Here is a 21348-nt window from a genome sequence, read left to right on the forward strand (position 1 = left end):
TATTTTATTAAATTTAGATTTGTTAAAATATTATTTTTTGGTTAAATGTATACTAAATGAGTTTTTTAAATATTATATCAATAAATTTAACAACAAAATATTTAACAGTATCAATAATTCATCCTAAATTTTAAAATTAAAAAATAAAATTCCTTAAAATAAAAATAAAAATAATAAATTTTAAATTTGTGAATACTACTAGTTATTTTATATTTTAACGGTTAAAAAAATAGGGATGACGCATGTGGCTATTTCTAGATCATTCACGTTCCCCCTTTTAATGGCTTTAAAAAGGAGGCGACGGCTTTGTAGTGTCATGTGCTCATTTTAGCGCACACACACACTCTCTCTCTTTCTCTCTGTCGAGTTTACATCACCTCTTTTCTGGTTTTTGTGATCATTTCAGATTGTGTGGCTGGAATCGTAGAAGAAAGAAAAAAAAAATGGGAAGAGCCCCATGTTGTTCTAAGGTAGGTTTGAATCGAGGTCCTTGGACAGCCAGAGAAGACACATTGCTGATTAAATATATACAGGCTCATGGAGAAGGTCATTGGAGATCTTTGCCTAAAATGGCTGGTAATATTCTACATCTGTCTTAATTAGCAGCTACAATTTTTATTTCTTGCTCTAGTTGTTGTAATTTCATTGATTTTGGGTTTGGTGGCCACTGTTCAGGGCTGCTTAGGTGCGGAAAAAGCTGCCGACTAAGGTGGATTAACTATCTCCGACCTGATATCAAGCGAGGAAACATTACTCCCGACGAGGACGACCTCATTATCAGGCTTCATTCTCTTCTGGGCAATCGTTGGTCTCTCATTGCTAAAAGACTTCCAGGCAGGACCGATAATGAAATCAAGAACTACTGGAATTCTCATCTCAGCAAAAGGGTGCTCAATAATTCACAAACTAATTCAACTACAAGAAGCAGTCGTAAAGCCAAGAAAGCCACTGAAAAGAAGCAAAAGGCCAACAATGTGGAGGAGAAAGAAGAGATAAAGGTGCTGCATCAACCAAAAGCCAGCAGGGTTTCGCCATTCTCAGTAATATCAAGGAGCAGCAGTTTTGACAGTCTCATAAGTGGGTCATCTAGCAGCGGTGAAGGGAGCAAAGGAACCAATGATGCCTATGTTTTTGATATTCCTAGCTATTGGTCCGACTTTGCAGCTGATACTAACCTAGAATTTCCTGACGCTGAGGCGTTTTCAGATGCCACACCCGTAGGAGATAGTAATTTGCTTGACGACATTTTTGAAGAATACCAGAAACTTCTTGACGGCGATGACCCTGGCGAAAGAGATTCCATATTTGATGTTCTCTCTTGATTTTGAGTATTTTCTGCTACAAGATTCTCCACTGTATAATTCAATCTCAATGAACTAATAATTAAAATCCTAAAAACACTCTCAAAAACAGTGTCTGGAACTGAATCTTGCTTAGGATCGAATTAAGAAATACGAGAAACGATAGTAAGGAAGAAAACAACCGAAAAACATGTTGCCGTTGCTCTTTCGTTCTACATCACCTTTCAAGGCACTTCCTTACTAACAAAGCCGCCTCAGTCATTTTGATTTAGATTTGTACTAAAATAATTAAATAACAAAATAATAATACAAACACATTTGATCTATTTATAATATATATAAAAGTAAAAGCTGTAAGGATACAATTTTTAGTAAGGTTAGAAAATGTGGATTGGGAATTTCGTATATGTAAATCGAGCCTGTAAATATAAAATAGGAATATTTACGGAGTTATTATAAAAATATAATAAATTTTGGTTAAATAATTTAACTGTGAAAATAGTTAATTAAATTTAGTGATTAAATTGTAAAAGTTCAATCGCTATAAGGATTTAATTTAGAAAAATGTAGCATCCTGCATGGCGAAGTCCTAGTATCCGATTATTGTTTATCGATGTATGGTATTTAGAGTAAATTTTGAGTGGGTAAGGTGTTAGATTTGACTAAGTATATAAATTCTATGAATGCGCCTTTGGACGAAGTTTTTGTTTGGCCAGCTTGCTGGTTTGGCGAACTCTTTTGTGGAATATGCATCACCCCAGCTGTTAGACGATTATGTTAAGTCCTTAGTTTGAAAGAAATATTTATTATTTTATTATTATTTTATTATTCTACTTGAATAATTTAGTTACACAAATGAGAATTGGTTCGAAGAGAACTAAGTTATTGTAGTTGATCAGACTCACATTTATGATGAGAGAGAAAGTGCTTAGTCACAGTAATTTAACTTATCTGCTTAACCTAGCTTCCGTGTTTATCTGTATAAAGTTAGTATTGGCTTTTTGAGCAAGTTTTACATTTTCTCTTGCACCCATATTTTCTTCTCAAATTTTATCTTTACCTTTTCTCTCAAAAAACTTAAAACTTGAGGCCTGCTTGAAGATCAGGTTCGATTACTTGGCCAACTCTTTCATTGTTTTAGTACCTGGTAAATATTGATGCACTTTAGGTTATTTTCATGGTTATTTATGTTACCTTAGAGTTGCATGCTTTAGGGTCAGTTTAGAGTGCAAGGAAGAAATTAGGAGCTTGCTTTGATTGTGGGTCCAAGAGCCACTTGGTTAAAGATTACCAGTCTAAGTCTAAATTTAGCATTGAGCAATTAGTTAGAAACCCAAAAAAGTTTCAACAAGAGAATAAATCTAAGGTGGCAGCTAAATCTAGCTTAGTACATAGATCACAGAAGAAGAATTTTAGTTGGATGAGGTCTGGCGTATCAACTCGAGTCTATGTGATGAAGGTTAAGGAAGATGCAAATTTGCTTGAAGTTATAGCTGGTAATTTTTCTTTTCTTGGGAATAATATTTATGCTTTGATTGATCCTGGTTCTACTCCTTACATTTGTACTAAGGTTATAGAGGGTCTTAGCCTTAAGATAGAATACTCTGAAACGAATGTATTAGCAATGAATCCTTTAGGTCCAAGGCTTGATAATGGAGGATTTTTTTCGAAAAAAATGCAAATATGAGTTTTTGAGGCTTAAGTTAGTTTTGATGTGAACCTAAACACATAATTAAGTGTTTAGAATGATTCTTAAATGATTAGAATAGACTTAGATGAAAAAAATTGAGTTTCGACTTAAATCGACTAAGTTTTTAGCTTGATTTATTGAGGTTGCAATGTGAGATTTTATTGGATTTTTTTTTATGTTTCTTGATGTGTATTAATATGTATGTTTATGTGTGGTGTTGGTGAAGTATTGGATCGACCAGAGGCTTATTCAAGAAAGTTGAAAGGGAAGGAGAAAGATGGTTGAGCTTCCGGCAAGGCAAGCGGAAGTGTTGAGGTGAGTGTCCGAATTAATGCTACTAGTAAGCATAGTTTTTGGTGGTTCAAAAGAGGCTTGAGGAGACTTAAATCAAATTTAAATTTTAAGTGTAAGTGTAAGTGTGATCTAATTTGTGTGTTATGTGAAGTGTGTGATGATGTTACGTGTGTGGTGTTGGGTAAATAGGTCAAACAGTGAGTTAAGGTGTTTTTAACATTGATTATGATATGTACTATACTGATTTGATGCAGATGGTCATGATGTGAAATGTGATTAGTTCTTTGAGCATTGTGAAAGCACTTAGGAGTGTCATATGTATGCCTTGCTAGTATGTACAATGATTGTGAAAGTGATTAAAGTGCTGTAAAATTTGCTTAAAATAGTGGTGACTAATGTTTAATTGTGGATATATATTGGCCTTGAGATCCCTTGAAATCATTGGATATAGTTGTGGACATATTGGCCTTGAGATCTCTTGAAATCATTGGATATAGTTGGCATACCATAGGATTGTGAGTATTCACCATTTTTTAATTTATGTGATGAGCATTGAGGCTTACGGGATTGTTTGGAGTGATAAGGAAATGTTGAGCTTAGCTCCATTTATCGGGACAAGGTGGTGTGTTTGGAGAGTGGTAGCCTCGAGCTACACTTATTGGGATAGTGTATGACTCCTTGAGTCCTTAGTATGTTTAAAGATTCGAATATCCAATGTATATGTAAGCATATATGTGTTTCATGGTTCTCTAAGTACCACTATGTCAATTATTATTGTAAAATAGAGAGTTATGCTACTATGAGATAATAACCAAGTATGAGATTTCTGTAATTATGAAACATGTTCTTTACTTGCCAATCATGATTGTGGAAGCGTGCCTTAGTATGCTTTGTCTAACTATTATAAATCATGTTTATTTGGTAGTAATTCTAAACATCCATTGAGATTGTTTTAGCTTACACTATTATCTTTAAGTGTGCAAAAAAAAATAAATAAATAAGGCAACCAAGGTGTAAAAGGCAAGAAATCAAGGCGATACTTTTGTGTAGGTGACTTTAGCTTCAAATGTGGTTTAAAGGCAATGTGAGACTATACTTTGAGACTAGATTTTATAAATTTTTTGTGGATTTTGGATTTAAATCGTGGTTTTAATTTGTTGTTTTGATTGAATTGGAATTATCAAAGTACGTTTTAATGGTATGCATAAGTGTTAAAGGAGTGTTTAATGGCTAAAATGAGGCTTTAAGGTCAAAGAAATATTTTGATGTTTGTGGCATGTTTCAATGAACCATATGGTATATTTTGGACACATAGGTTCTTTATATATGCATGTTAGGCCAATTAAAAATGTTGAGTAGTTGAATTATAAGCCTTAGTTAGTGTGTATACATGATGAGACTACTTGATGAGCCATATTTTGTTAATGTATCCAATTATGTGAATAAACATGATTTATCTATTTATTAGGAGTATTAAAACTTGTTTGAATTATGTTTTGAAAAGTTATAAACTTGTACCTTAGATGCTTAATTTCATATATCTACCTTTAATTTTATGATTTAATTAACTGATACTTTGACATCTTTATGTCGGTTCCTAGGATTTATATTTTAAAAATTAACCATGAATTAATAACCAGATTAAGCTAAAATTTTTAGGAATAGTTTTAACTAGTCACAAGAACTAGATTATTTGGTTACATTTTTGTGAATTGACTGTTTTACCCCTAAGTACCTATTGTATGTTTTATGTTAGAAATGCATACAATTAGGTTTTATTTGAATTTGTATGAATGAATATAATTAAATGTATGTTAAATGTTGATTAGACGTAGAGAAAAAAATAGCTACACTTGAATTCTATTTGTGTTCAATTTGGGTCACTTCGGTGATTAATGTGTCATTATGGATTTAGGTTAGACTATCTTGATCGAGTTTGGGGCCTATATCGATTTTACTGATGAGGTACAAAGCGCATTATTTCTTCGTACATCCAATGAGGTATGAAGCACATTTTACTTCGGTTATACCGATGAGGTGCAGAATGCTATATTTACTTTAGAAGTTTCAATGAGGCATTGGGTGTTGTATTTGTGTGTTGGTTGGATGATCTATGTATTCGTTTTGAGTCTGAGTCAGGTTAATAGGCAATAATGGATAAATTGGAAAAATGATGTTTGAATTGAATTGATGATATGGATTGATAATATAAAAGCTTATAAGTGAATTGCAATTATAGATAGCATGTGAAAGACCATGCGAGCCGATTTATACGAGCTTGGAGGGCCGATGAAACATAGAGAATCAATAGATTCGATACAGAAATAGGATAATGATGTGTTTAAATGGTTTGAATTAATGAAATCGAATGTATTAAAGCTAATATGAAGTAAAGTATGATATGTTACATTGATATGGTTAATTCGTTAAATTGAAAATATGTTGGATTGTTTGGGTGATATGAATTGAAATGGTATATTGATAATAGAAAGTATATCATTACATGTTTTATGGAATTATTAAATTCGAGAATATATTATTCATATATTTGTATATATATGTGATTTGGATAGGTGATATTGGAATAGTTGCAACTTAAACATTCTTGTTCTCATTCTTATCATGTTAATGTTTCCGATTATATGACTTGAATCATGAAAGTATTACTAAGCTTGAATCATGTTAATTGTTAGTGTAAAGTTGTTATATAGTTGTATTATAAGTTGCAACTAAAGATACAACTAAAACTGGAGAAGTAAAATAATGAATACACGAATTGGTAGCATAATTCAGAACATTTTCCTACATCTACTATGCTTTGCCCAAAGAGTAATTCACTATGATTCAACAATACAAGATTAATTTAAGGTTAACTCACTAGATTTGCTACAAAATTTCACTCTTGTACAATTTGTCTAAATTCATTCTCCCATTGAATCTTTCTCCCTTGAAAGTTTAGTCACAAATTGTTAAAACAATTTGTTTACAACACAATATGCAATCAAGCTAGTTCGTCTAATGAACAAATTAATCCTCCCTATACATGTACATAAAAATAGCGAACAATTCTCGGTCTATAGACATTTTTTAGACTTGTGAATACCAGGTAGTATGATCAAAATAATCTATTAAACACTTGATATGGCAAGAAAAAAACAATAGATCTTCACCATTAAACTTCTATCATTTGTAAATATCTTTAAACAAGGTAAGCAAATCATACTAGTACTCTTCAACAATATCCTTATTTTGAATAGTTAAAGTCCGATAAATATGAATTATACTTAATATTTGTCTAAATTTAAACTTTTAAAATTTATAGGTAAACAATAATCTTATTATAAAATATTTTATTATTTTATAATACATTAAATAAAACTATATTATTACTAAAATATAAATATATTATTAATTAAATTAAATTAAAATAGTTTAACACGTAAAATTATACTTGCAATGCCTGTGACATAATCAGTAATATAATTATAATAAAAGATAATACAGACAAGTGGAATTTAAAAACTTTCCAGCAAGTTTTTCCTTTTCCTTTTAATTTCTTAGAAATCCGAGTCATTTGTGCATACCTATGGATCCATCTAATTTAACAAGACTAACAAATTATTATTCTATTTATTTCTTCTCTCCGGTCTTTATATTCATTAAATTTTTATCAAAAATCTACTTAGTTATAAAAAATATTTTAATTATTATTCAATTAAATTATAAGTAGCTTGATTTTCTAATATAATAATATATTAAATATAATTTAATTTTTAAGTAATATATGTGAGGCTTTTTCAAGTTAAAGTAGAATCATAGTTGCGATCATACAAAGAGTACACCTGAATGACTAGAATTAGAATTACTTTTCTAAAACTCAATTAACCTAATAACCATAATATCTCTACACCTATATCAAAATAAATCTATATTGGATTCATAAATGATTTACATGGAGTGAGCTCAAACCTAACATTTTAAAGTTCTCTTAACATTGTCATTAAACTAAGACTTCATTGATTGTAAGCTTATTTTTTATAAATTGTTATCAATGGCAATTATATTTTGTCTTCTATTCTCTTCTTTGTTTTTTAAATATTTTTATGCAAATGAAGTTAAATATTGAATTTTTATTTGATTAAAACTATTAACTTGGAGATGAATTCAGTTTTTCTTTTTCCATTTATTTTTTAGTTTTATATTTTAATCAATTTCTTTTCTAGTAGTACATTCTAAATAATGCTAATTAATTAATTTATCATAAATTGATTAACTTATCTCAAGGCTAATAAATATCTGAATTAAATATAAACTTAGAATATTTAATTTTAATTAAAATCAAATATAATCTTTTGTGAAAGATGTATAATATATTTAGTTTTATACAATTTCAATGTTTGATTAAATTTCATTATTTTGTAATTGAAAATAGAGAAATGAATAAACTAAATAAAAAATACATAGATAAAAATGGTATAATTGTCTTTTTATTTAAAATTTATTTAATAAATAGACTTTAATAAAACATTTGAGATTTTCTTCAAATCGGAAAAAAATGTTTACTCTTTAAAGTCATAGAGATAATTGTATTTTACATTAAGCATGAAGAACGTGTTTTATTATTATTATTATTATTATTATTATTATTATTAAAAAAAGAAAGCTCCAAGATAATTAATGAGACTTAGAAGTAAAAAATTATAGGACTTTGGGGATACAAGTTGATCCGAGAATCTCGGATCATATTTGCTACAAGGTTGCGATATTAGGTGAGAATTCAGATGAGTTGGTTATGGTTTTTCATGACAATAGTTGTACTTTTTCTAATTTCAGTAAAATATTTGTTTCGCTGAAAAAATAGAAAAATAAAGTAAAAAGTAATCAGAATACAAGCATCATGCCAAACAAACAAAAAAACACCACCACACAGCTCATGTGCACAAATTACCTCATGTGGACGGTTTTGAATAGGACAAATTTAATTTAAGTGGTATTTTTTATTATTATAAAATTTGGATATTTGTGTTTGTGCTCGGAACTTTGGGAAGAATTTTCGATTGGAGGGTATGTGAAAGTGTTTTGTTTTTCCTTTGTTTTAATCGTTATTTTCCTTCTATTCTATCAATTATATGATTTTTAAATTTTTTCATTTACAATTTATATCAAATAATAAATTATAATTTTAAAATGTTGAGAATTACATGCATTATAATAACCACATATATTAAATTGTCCAATTATAATTTTGTAAAATATTTTAGAAATTTAATAATTTATTACTTTATTACTTAGAAATTTATTTGTATGTTAATTATTTGCATGTTATTTTATTACTTTATATATTAATTGTATGTTAAATATTTGTATATTAATATATTTAATTTAACAAGAATTTTGTATATTGACTTGATAATTAGAATATTTACTACTCCAAATATAGCCTAGATTAGAGTCATATTACTATTTGAGATTTGCTTTCCTCCTATAATTCACTGTATATATTTAATTTAAAGAAAGTTTTAATTTTAAATTATTAATATTAATTGTATGTTATTTAACAAAAGTTGTGTAAGGCGACAAATCCAAATCATGTTGAAATTAGCTGATGTTTGCTCGTTCTGCAATCATGAGGGTGGTATCGTCGAGTAATAACTTTCCTTTCAAATTCCCCTTAATAAGGTAAGAATAATTTATTAATATTATTATTTTTAACAGGTGGAATAATTATCAGAATCATACATTTGATTACTAATAGATCAACAAGCAAAAGTAGAGGTAATAATTACCAGTTCCATTAGAATAATGTAAGTACCGATAATTTATTAGTTTCCTATTCCTAATCAAATGTAAAAAGAAATATAGTTTGAATGGTTGTTGTACGTAAATTCTAAAATATAATAATGCAGTCTAACGACTCAAATTTTAAGAGTACTGAAAGATACGATTTTGAAATCCTATATTTATAAATTAAGTTCGTAAATACAAAATATGAATATTTATGACTTTATTTTAAAAATATAATAAAGATCAATTAAGTAATTTAGTTGAAAAGTAGTTAATTAAAATTCAGGGACTAAATTGTAAAATTTTAATTGGTATTGAGTTTTAATTATGAAAAAATTTGGGGACATAGTGTAACAGCCCTTTTCCTGTGGTGTTGAAAACAATGATTTCGAGACCACAATTCCGATATATTAATCCGTAAATATTTAATATTTAATATTTACGAGGTCATTAATGTCATAGTTCATAAATTTTAATATTTAGATAATTAATTAATTAAAAACTAAATTGTAAAAACTACAAAAATTAATTTCTATTAGTTATAGAGTTAAGTGGTTATGAAAATATAAATAGATGGATTCAAATGGAAATTATACCATATGGTTTATTAGTGGGATGGTTCATGCATGTTAGAATTGAAATATTAAGTTAATATTAAGTTTAAAAAGAAAATTTCGTTAATAATGAAATAAAACAAATGAAGATAAAATATCATCATCTTTTTAGTACACCCACCGAAAATTCAAGCCAAGAAACTCCATTAGAGGAGCTTTAAATTCTGCAAAACAAAAGGTAATGCATGTAAGTGTTTTCTTCACTTATTTTTCTTAAATTTTATATTTTTGTGATTGTTGTCTTGAGGTCTAGCTAAATTAAGGGTTAAATTGTGAAACTGTCGAATTCTTAAAAATTTACCATTGATAATTTTAAATTTTTTTTATGTTAATTGGTTTTGTTGGGAGCTTGGTTGTTAGATATGATTATATTGTAAAGTGATTTTTAGTAATTTTGAGGTTAATGATTAAATAGATTAAATGTGAAATTGCAAGGAGCTCATTGAAAAATTTATGAATCTAAGGGCTGTTTATATAGGCTAATTATTCCGCAAAAATTGGGTATATGAAGTAATTGAGAAATTATTTTGTTTCAGTTTTAGGGTTAAATCGAATAATGTGTAAAAGTTTGGAGCAGATGTGAAAAGTTATAGATAGGGATAAATGTATATTAAATTGAATATTATATGAAATTGAGATTAATAATTGAAATAAACTATTTTATAGATCAAGAACAAGTTGATAACCGAGGAAAAGGGAAAGTTGCAGAATAGTCCCAGAACTTTCGTTGTCTCCGCAGTTTAGCCTTGGTCGTTCGGTTTAGTTTAGTATATTTTGTAATGTATTGAATTAGAAATTAGTTGCTGAATGTTGAATTAATTGTTCGATGTTGAATAGTACGAATTGAAGTAGTAAATTGCTTGGAACTTTTTTTAGTGATGAAATCTCTTGAGCTGGGTGATCATAGGATTGAGTATAATTGGCATGCCAATAGGTTATAGTGTGCACTGTAAAGGATTGGCTTGTGGTGAAATGCTAATTCCTAATTTGTGTTTATACACTGATTCTGACGTGTTATCAGGGGCGGAAGTAAAGCCTTCGAGATTGGCACTTGGTGCCCAGACGTATTTTTAGAGGGATGTTAGCCTACGAGCTAGGCATTTGGTGCCAAGGCGTGTTTTTGGTTGGATTGGCTCATTTGAGCTTTTGGCCTTTTTTGGATGAATAACTGAGTACTCATATTCATATATCATTCATCGGGCAATATTCTCTAATGTTAAATGATTTGTCATTAAATTGTTTGAAGATTATTCATGTAATATCCCGAATTAGGGCCTAATCGGAATAGTGGTTTCGTGACCACAAATCTGAGATAGAAATAATTATTTTATAATTATTTTGATGATTATGATATGATTCCATGATTTTGTGAAAATTTCGTGATGAAATTCTATGCCTAAAGTGCTTAAATTGAAAGTAGGGACTAAATCGAATAAGTTGCAAAATTTGCATTCTAGAAATTTTTAGTATGAAATTGTTTTGGAATATTAATGAGAAGGTCTTAAATAGCAATTTGACCAATTTTAAGTTCATGGAAAAATTTAGGACATGGAAGGAATTTTTGGAAAGTTTAGTAGTAAGGGTATTTTGGTCATTTTGATATTAAATGAAATAAAATGGGAAAAATAACACAAAATAGTCATCTTCCCCATTTAGTTGCTGCCGAAACTTCACTCTCACCATAGCTAGGGTTTCTTCAACTTTCAAGCTTCATAGTAAGTGATTCTAAGCCCCGTTTTTAATGATTTTTACGTTTTTGAGATCCCGGTAGCTCGATTAAGCTTATGCTAACAATAATTCAACCTAGGGTTCATATTTGGAAAAATACCCATAGGTGAAATTTGTGTATTTTGATGTTTTATGATAGAATATGGGGTTTTAAATTATGTTAGACAACTTGTGCTACTCGGTTTTGAGCGAAAAACGAGTAAAGGGCTTAATCGGTAAAAATACCTAATAGTCATAAGTACATGTTAGAGTGAGAATTTGATGTTGCCATAGAAGAGAAAAGTGATCAGCATGTTGTAAAACATAAGAATAAGGAATAAAGTTTAATCCAGAGCCTAGGGAAAAAATGTAAATATGCAAAGTTTAGGGCAAAATTGTAATTTTGCCAAAATTTGAGTTAAGGATTAATTTGATAATGTGAGTATTAAATGAGCTAAATGTGTTATTTTAGATCAAGAAAGGCGTGGAATCGACCTCAATCGAGGAAAAGAAAAGATTGTGGACTAAATTGCAAAATCTTTGTATTTTGGTACCAAGGTAAGTTCATGTGTAAATAAAGTAGCATAATTGTTATTTTAAGTTATTGATGTTAATTATATGTTATGCTGAATTTTATTATGAAATGTATGCTTTGTGGTTAATTTTAAATAATATGTAAATTATGTGAGCTACTTGTTAAATATAATTGTTACCGAGTATTGATTTCGGCATTCTACGGAAGACGGCAAGGATAAGTGTTCGAGAAAAATCCCGTTTGAACCTTAGGAATAGATTAGGATACAAGTGACATGTCACTAGGATGGTTGAGTATCCGAACTCGTTGAGTTGAGTCCGAGTTCACTTATGGGTGTGAATGTCCGAACTCGTTGAGTTGAGTCCGAGTTCGTGAAACGTAACTAGGCATCCGAACTCGTTGAGTTGAGTCTGAGTTCACTTATGGATGCGAACGCCCCAGCTCGTTGAGTTGAGTCCGAGTTCGCTTATGGGCAGGTTACATGATTGCTTGATTGAATATATGGCACTTATGTGCAAGTTATCCATGTATCCGAATTATATTCCGATGTGTTCAACGGGTAAAGTTCTACTCAAATGGAGGAATATTCGAGATGTAAAGAGACGTATTGGTAAGTGATATGAAATGGATATTTTGGACAGGTATGTATTTAACCCTCGGGTTGAGTATTGATACAACCACGATAAGGTAATAAGATGATGAAAAATGATTAAAAATGTGATATGTGTTTTTGTGATGTATGCTAATGTTGATTGGTATAACTGTTTGTTATGTTACTTATTATTTGCATATGAACTTACTAAACATTTATGCTTACTCCTCCTTCTTACTCATTGTAGTTTTGGACAAGCCATTTCAGAGTCGGGATAGGTCGAAGGCTCATCACACTATCAGGAAGACTTTTGGTAAATGGTTTGTAAATTTAAGTATGGCATGTATAGCAATATACCTATTTTGTGTAAATGATCTTATGGTATGGTTGTGGAATGGTTGAGGAAATGCTTGATAATGATAAATTATGAAAATGGTTAGTTAGATTATGTTTGATGTTAAGGAAAACTATTAAGATACTTAGTGCATAAAAACTCATAAAAAGGATGAAATTTGCCATAAACAGAATACTACAGCAACACTGATGCGAGTTTGAAAATTTACTAAAAATCATAGAAATTTAATTTGCTGATGAACTACATATCAAATTGAAGTTTATTATGTCTAGTTTCACATGAAACAAATGAAACAAGTAAAGGAATTATATGTTAGAAGATATTTGAATTTTTGTGAAACAGAGTCATAGCAGTTTCTGAATCCCCTGTTCCAACTTTAGAAATTCACCATAAATTTTAAAGATATAATTAGGTGGTGTATTTTACATCCTAAGAATCCTTATTGAGTCTAGTTTTATTAGAAATAAATCTCATAGTCATATGAATTGTTTACAGAGAGAAATGTGGTTCGTAGTAAACAGTGGTCAGACCAGTCGAGTCCTGAAACAGGGGTAACTTTAACTAATAAATTGTACTAATTGGCCCAACCAAAAATTCTAGAAAAACATTAGTACATAGGTATATGAGTCTAGATTCATGGAAAATTTACGGATATTAATTTCTATTTTTGTAACTCGAGATATGATTTTTCTTGTGACTGTGACGCAAGTAGCTTAAAAGCTGTGAATGTAGAAACAATAATCCAAAGTTCTAAAAATGTTAAACTAAGCTTAGTAACACCTCATACTCGACTCCGGCGATGGTCTCGGGCGTGGGGGTGTTACATTTAGTGGTATCAGAGCAGGTTTAGTCGGTTCTCGGACTACGTGTTGTATGTACGGATTTTGCTATACATGCCATATGTATAAATTGTGATAGTGTGACGACTTGACCTTTTAAATGATTTTTTATATAGTAAATGGATCCCGATCCAGTTGTGGCAGATGAAGTAGAGAAATGCGCCATCTCGGCTGAAGGAGCAGTAATGATTGAAAATCCACCTCCTATTGATTGTCAGGGAGGAGGAGAAAGGGGTCGGGAAGCCTTTTTCCAAATGATGAGTGCATGGTACACTGAGTTCGTTCGTACGAACCCAAATGTACAACCTCCCCCACCTCCCCTAATTCCTCAACCTGTACCCCCGATGCCTCAAGGTATGGATTTGATGAAATTTCACAGAACTCCAGTTGATAGAATTCGCAAGCAAGGGGCCGAAGAATTTAAAGCAAATATTGATGATGATGCCGAGAGAGCAGAGTTCTGGCTTGAAAATTCAATCCGGGTATTTGACGAATTATCTTGTACACTAAAAGAATGTTTGAAATGTGCTATATCTTTGTTGAGGGATTCAGCTTATAATTGGTGGAAGACTTTGATTTCAGTGATACCGAAAGAGAAAATAACTTGGGAATTCTTTCAAGAAGAGTTTGGAAGAAATATATTAGTGAAAGATTTATTGATCGAAGCGTAAAGAATTTCTTGAGTGAAGCAAGGTAATATGACGATTCTGAGAATATGAAAGAGAGTTTGTTCGATTAAGTAAGTATGCGGAGAATATGTTCCTCAGAGGCCAAGATGTCTTGACGATTTGAAGACGGGCTCAACGAAGACATCAAGGTATTTGTTGGAATTCTTGAATTAAAAGAAATGGTAGTATTGGTTGATCGAGCTTGTAAGGCCGAAGAATTACTTAAAGAAAAGAAAAAGGTAGAGGCTGAGACTAGAAATTGGAAGAAAAGACCGATGAGCGGTTCATTTTCACAGCAACCTGGAAAGTCAAGGAATATGAATCCTCGTTCCCAAGCTTCAGCTGGGCAATCATATGGGAATTATAAGAAGAAAAATGTGGGTCCTAAATCCCAGACTACTTCGGCAGCCAGTGTAGGGAACTCGAGATTTGTTAAACCTGAGTACCAGCGGTGTGGTAGAAATCATTTTGGTCCGTGTAGAGCAAATGGATGTTTTCGATGTGGTTCTCCGGATCATTTTATTAGAGACTGCCCAGAGAGGGCTGAAAAAGAAAAATTTCAGAATACAAAAGCTAGTGGTGCAAACTCGAGAGGAAGATATTCGAGAAAAGTGGAAATGAAGCAAGCAAGAAGAATGTAGCAGAGATTCAGCACTAAATCAAGTAAGGGCTCGGCTAGAACTTATGCCATAAAGGCACGTGAAGATGCTTCCTCACCGATGTGATTACCGATACATTTTCTCTATAATGTTAATGTTATTGCTTTGATTGATCCGGTTCTACTCATTCATATGTATGCATGAAACGGTGTCTAGTATGAATATACTGTTGAGAACACAGAATTTATGATTAGAGTGTCGAACCTGTTAGGCAAATGCGTGATAGTTGATAAAGTAAGCAATAAATGCCCTTTAATGATTCGGGGTTATTACTTTCCGGCCGACTTGATGTTGTTGCCGTTTGATGAATTTGATGTTATTTTGGGTATGGATTGGTTGACATTTCATGATGCTATAGTAAATTGCAAAGAAAAGGTTATAGAATAAAAGTGTGGAAATGGTGAAACTCTGCGGGTTGAATCAGATAAATCAGAGGCATTGCCTAGTGTGATTTCTTCAATGTTGGCTCAAAGATATATGAGAAAGGGTTATGAAGCTTATTTGGCGTATGTAATCAATACAAAATAAGTTGAAAAGAAAGTTGAATCAGTGCCGGTTGTGTGTGAATTTGCGGACGTATTTCGGAAGAATTGCGGGTTTGCCTCCGATCGGGAAGTAGAATTTGGTATTGATTTGATACCAGGAACAGCTCCGATTTCGATTGCTCCGTATAGAATGGCACCAACAGAGTTGAAGGAATTAAAGTCACAGTTGCAAGAGTTGACTGATAAAGGTTTTGTGAGACCGAGTTTTTCACCTTGGGGTGCTCCCGTGTTATTTGTGAAAAAGAAGGATGGTTCTATGAGATTGTGTGTTGATTATCGCCAGTTAAACAAGGTGACAATCAAAAACAAGTATCCGTTGCCAAGAATTGATGATTTGTTTGATCAGCTAAAAGGAGCGACATGGTTTTCAAAGATTGACTTGAGATTTGGGTATTACCAAGCTGCGGGTAAAAGAGTCGGATGTGCCTAAAGCGCTTTTAGAACAAGGTATGGTCATTATGAATTTTAGTTATGCCATTCGGATTGACAAATGCTCTGCTTTGTGTTTATGGATTTAATGAATCGCATATTTCGCCATACTTGGACAAATTTGTTGTGGTGTTTATAGATGATATTTTAATTTATTCAAAAGATGATCTGAGCATCTTTGAGCATTTGAGGATAGTTTTGCAAACTTTGAGAAATAAGCGACTATATGCTAAGTTTAGTAAAAGTGAATTTTGGCTTCGAGAAGTTGGATTTTTGGGTCATATTGTTTCAGGTGATGGTATACGGGTTGATCCTAGTAAAATTTCAGCCATTGTTGATTGGAAACCACCGAAAAATGTAACTGAAGTTAGGAGTTTCTTGGGGCTAGCTGGGTATTATCGGCGGTTTGTAAATAGATTTTCTATAATTGCTGCTCCTATAACTAGATTACTCCGAAAGGATGTTAAATTTGAATGGACGAAAGAATGTCAACTGAGTTTTGAAGAATTGAAAAAGTTATTAACAGAGGCACCAGTGTTAGTACAGCCTGAATCAGGTAAAGAATTTTTGGTTTATAGTGATGCTTCCCTAAATGGTTTGGGGTGTGTGCTCATGCAAGAAGGAAAAGTGGTGGCATATGCTTCGAGGCAGTTAAAACCTCATGAGAGGAATTATTCTACTCACGATTTGGAATTGGCTGCGGTGGTGTTTGCTTTGAAAATTTGGCGACATTATTTGTATGGTGAAAAGTGCTGAGTATATACCGATCACAAAAGTCTTAAATACTTGATGTCACAAAAAGACTTGAATTTGAGACAGCGAAGATGGTTAGAGTTATTGAAAGATTACGAGCTTGTTATTGATTATCATCCGGGAAAAGCGAATGTGGTTGCCGATGCTTTAAGCAGAAAGTTGTTGTTTGCTTTGAGAGTTATGAACACTCAGTTGAAAATGTCAGATGACGGTTCGATTCTAGCAAAGTTAAGAGTAAAACCGAAGTTTTTACAAGAGATTTCTGAAGCTTAAAAAGATGATCAAGATTTGCAAGCCAAGAGAAAACAGTGTGAAGTTAATACAGAGTCAGATTTCAGAATTGGTTCTGATGGATGCTTAATGTTTAAAGATCGGATTTGTGTACCAAAGAATGAGGAATTGATTCAAAAGATCCTACAGGAAGCACATAGTAGTTATTTCTCGATTCATCTGGGTAGTACGAAAATGTATAATGACTTGAAGAAAATGTATTGGTGGAATGGAATGAAAAGAGATATATCAGAGTTTGTGTCCAAATGCTTAATTTGTCAACAGGTGAAAGCTGAACACCAAGTATCTTCGGGATTACTTCAGCCTATAATGGTTCCTGAATGGAAATGGGATCGGATTACTATGGATTTTGTTTCAGGATTGCCATTGACTCCAGGAAAGAAAGATGCCATCTGGGTAATAGTTGACAAATTAACTAAGTCGACTCATTTTATCCCGGTACGTACGGATTATTCTCTTAACAAGTTGGCTGAACTGTATATTAGAGAAATTGTTAGATTACACGGAATACCATTGTCGATTATTTCAGATAGAGATCCAAGGTTTACCTCGCGATTTTGGCAAAAGTTGCAAGACGCGTTAGGTACAAAGTTAAATTTCAGTACTACTTTTCATCCACAAACTGATGGACAATCAGAGAGAGTAATTCAGATTCTTGAAGACATGCTCAGATGTTGTGTATTGGAATTTCAAGGAAGTTGGGAAAGATATTTGCATTGGTAGAATTTGCTTACAACAATAGTTATCGACGAGCTTGAAAATGGCACCTTATGAAGCATTGTATGGTCGTAAGTGTCGAATGCCTTTGTATTGGACTGAACTCAAGGAAAATCAGATTTATGGAGTTGATCTAATAAAAGAAACTGAAGAAAAAGTGAAGGTAATTCGAGATTGTTTGAAAGCTACTTCAGATAGACAGAAATCTTATGCAGATTTAAAACGAAAGGACATTGAATTTCAAGTTGGTGATAAAGTATTTTTAATGGTGTCTCCGTGGAAGAAAGTCCTTAGATTTGGACGGAAGGGCAAATTAAGTCCGCGTTTTATTGGACCGTATGAAGTAATTGAAAAAGTTGGACCGGTAGCATATCAGCTAGCATTACGACCTGAATTAGAGAAGATTCATGATGTGTTCCACGTATCTATGTTACGTCGGTATCGTTCAGATCCTTCACATGTAGTTTCACCGACAGAAATTGAACTACAACCAGATATGACCTACGAAGAAGAACCGATTAAGATTTTAGCTCGAGAGGTCAAACAACTAAGGAATAAAAATGTTGCACTTGTGAAGGTGTTGTGGCAAAGGCATGGAGTAGAAGAAGCTACATGGGAATCCAAAGAAACTATGAGAAATCAATACCCACATCATTTACGGTAAGATTTTCGAGGACGAAAATCCTTAAAGGGGGGGAGAGTTGTAATATCCCGAATTAGGGCCTAATCGGAATAGTGGTTTCGTGACCACAAATCCGAGATAGAAATAATTATTTTATAATTATTTTGATGATTATGATATGATTGCATGATTGCGTGAAAATTTCGTGATGAAATTCTATGCCTAAAGTGCTTAAATTGAGAGTAGGGACTAAATCGAATAAGTTGCAAAATTTGCATTCTAGAAATTTTTAGTATGAAATTGTTTTGGAATATTAATGAGGAGGTCTTGAATAGAAATTTGACCAATTTTAAGTTCATGGACAAATTTAGGACATGGAAGGAATTTTTGGAAAGTTTAGTAGTAAGGGTATTTTGGTCATTTTGATATTAAATGAAATAAAATGGGAAAAATAACACAAAATAGTCATCTTCCCCATTTAGTTGCTGCCGAAACTTCACTCTCACCATAGCTAGGGTTTCTTCAACTTTCAAGCTTCATAGTATGTGATTCTAAGCCCCGTTTTTAATGATTTTTACGTTTTTGAGATCCCGGTAGCTCGATTAAGCTTATGCTAACAATAATTCAACCTAGGGTTCATATTTGGAAAAATACCCATAGGTGAAATTTGTGTATTTTGATGTTTTATGATAGAATATGGGGTTTTAAATTATGTTAGACAACTTGTGCTACTCGGTTTTGAGCGAAAACGAGTAAAAGGGCTTAATCGGTAAAAATACCTAATAGTCATAAGTACATGTTAGAGTGAGAATTTGATGTTGCCATAGAAGAGAAAAGTGATCAGCATGTTGTAAAACATAAGAATAAGGAATAAAGTTTAATCCCGAGCCTAGGGGCAAAAATGTAAATATGCAAAAGTTTAGGGGCAAAATTGTAATTTTGGCAAAATTGTAATTTTGCCAAAATTTGAGTTAAGGATTAATTTGATAATGTGAGTATTAAATGAGCTAAATGTGTTATTTTAGATCAAGAAAGACGTGGAATCGACCTCAATCGAGGAAAAGAAAAGATTGTGGACTAAATTACAAAATCTTTGTATTTTGGTACCAAGGTAAGTTCATGTGTAAATAAAGTAGCATAATTATTATTTTTAAGTTATTGATGTTAATTATATGTTATGCTGAATTTTATTATGAAATGTATGCTTTGTGGTTAATTTTAAATAATATGTAAATTATGTGAGCTACTTGTTAAATATAATTGTTCTAGAGTATTGATTTGGCATTCTACGGAAGACGGCAAGGATAAGTGTTCGAGAAAAATCCCGTTTGAACCTTAGGAATAGATTAGGATACAAGTGACATGTCACTAGGATGGTTGAGCATCCGAACTCGTTGAGTTGAGTCCGAGTTCACTTATGGGTGCGAATGTCCGAACTCGTTAAGTTGAGTCCGAGTTCGTGAAATGTAACTAGGCATCCGAACTCATTGAGTTGAGTCCGAGTTCACTTATGGATGCGAACGCCCCAGCTCGTTGAGTTGAGTCCGAGTTCGCTTATGGGCGGGTTACATGATTGCTTGATTGAATATATGGCACTTATGTGCAAGTTATCCATGTATCCGAATTATATTCCGATGTGTTCAACGGGTAAAGTTCTACTCAAATGGAGGAATATTCGAGATGTAAAGAGACGTATTGGTAAGTGATATGAAATGGATATTTTGGACAGGTATGTATTTAACCCTCGGGTTGAGTATTGATACAACCACGATAAGGTAATAAGATGATGAAAATGATTAAAATGTGATATGTGTTTTAGTGATGTATGCTAATGTTGATTGGTATAACTGTTTGTTATGTTACTTATTATTTGCATATCAACTTACTAAACATTTATGCTTACTCCCTCCTTACTCATTGTAGTTTTGGACAAGCCACTCAGAGTCGGGATAGGTCAAGGCTCACCACACTATCCAGGAAGACTTTTGGTAAATGGTTTGTAAATTTTAGTATGGCATGTATAGCAATATACCTATTTTGTGTAAATGATCTTATGGTATGGTTGTGGGATGGTTGAGGAAATGCTTGATAATGATAAATTATGAAAATGGTTAGTTAGATTATGTTTGATGTTAAGGAAAACTATTAAGATACTTAGTGCATAAAAACTCATAAAAAGGATGAAATTTGCCATAAACAGAATACTGTAGCAACACTGACACGAGTTTGAAAATTTACTAAAAATCATAGAAATTGAATTTGGTGATGAAATACATAGCAAATTGAAGTTTATTATGTCTAGTTTCACATGAAACAAATGAAACAAGTAAAGGAATTATATGTTAGAAGATATTTGAATTTTTGTGAAATAGAGTCATAGCAGTTTCTAAATCCCCTATTCCAACTTTAGAAATTCACCATAAATTGTAACAATATAATTATTGGTGTATTTTATATCCTCAGAATCCTTATTAAGTCTAGTTTTAGTAGAAACAAATCTCATAGTCATATGAATTTTTTACAGAGAGAAATGTTGTTCGTAGTAAACAGTGGTCAGACCAGTCGAGTCCTGAAACAGGGGTAATTTTAACTAATAAACTGTAGTAATTGGCCCAACCAAAAATTCTAGAAAAAAATTAGTAGATAGGTATATGAGTCTAGATTCATGGAAAATTTATGGATCTTAATTTCTAGTTTCGTAACTCGAGATATGATTTTTCTTGTGACTGTGACGCAAGTAGCTTAAAAGCTATGAATGTAGAAACAATAATCCAAAGTTCTAAAAATGTTAAACTAAGTTTAGTAACACCTCATACTCGACTCCGGCGACGGTCTCGGGCGTGGGGGTGTTACAATTCATGAATTCCTTGAAAACATTGGTGCTACTATTGAATGTTCCCATATGATTGTATCAACATGTAACTCTACATGACTGCATATATATACTTACCTA

General features: G+C 32.0%; 1 protein-coding gene across 1 annotated transcript; it reads left to right on the plus strand.

The window, feature by feature from the left end:
• Positions 1–314: 314 nt before the first annotated feature.
• On the plus strand, positions 315–1410 carry LOC108478573 (myb-related protein 308-like). Its single transcript, XM_017781037.2, has 2 exons — positions 315–576; positions 676–1410. The coding sequence occupies exons 1-2, from the start codon at positions 444–446 to the stop codon at positions 1320–1322; spliced, it is 780 nt and encodes a 259-aa protein (XP_017636526.1). The 5' UTR covers positions 315–443; the 3' UTR covers positions 1323–1410.
• The last annotated feature ends 19938 nt before the right edge of the window (positions 1411–21348 follow it).

Source organism: Gossypium arboreum, chromosome 8, assembly GCF_025698485.1.
Source record: "Gossypium arboreum isolate Shixiya-1 chromosome 8, ASM2569848v2, whole genome shotgun sequence".
In the NCBI taxonomy this organism is placed as follows: Eukaryota; Viridiplantae; Streptophyta; class Magnoliopsida; order Malvales; family Malvaceae; genus Gossypium; species Gossypium arboreum.

Bases quoted from the DNA above. Each gene is read 5' to 3' on its own strand.
- LOC108478573 (XM_017781037.2), top strand. From the start codon at position 444: ATGGGAAGAGCCCCATGTTGTTCTAAGGTAGGTTTGAATCGAGGTCCT. The intron at 577-675 runs GTAATATTCTAC...GCCACTGTTCAG, and splicing joins ATCTTTGCCTAAAATGGCTG to GGCTGCTTAGGTGCGGAAAA.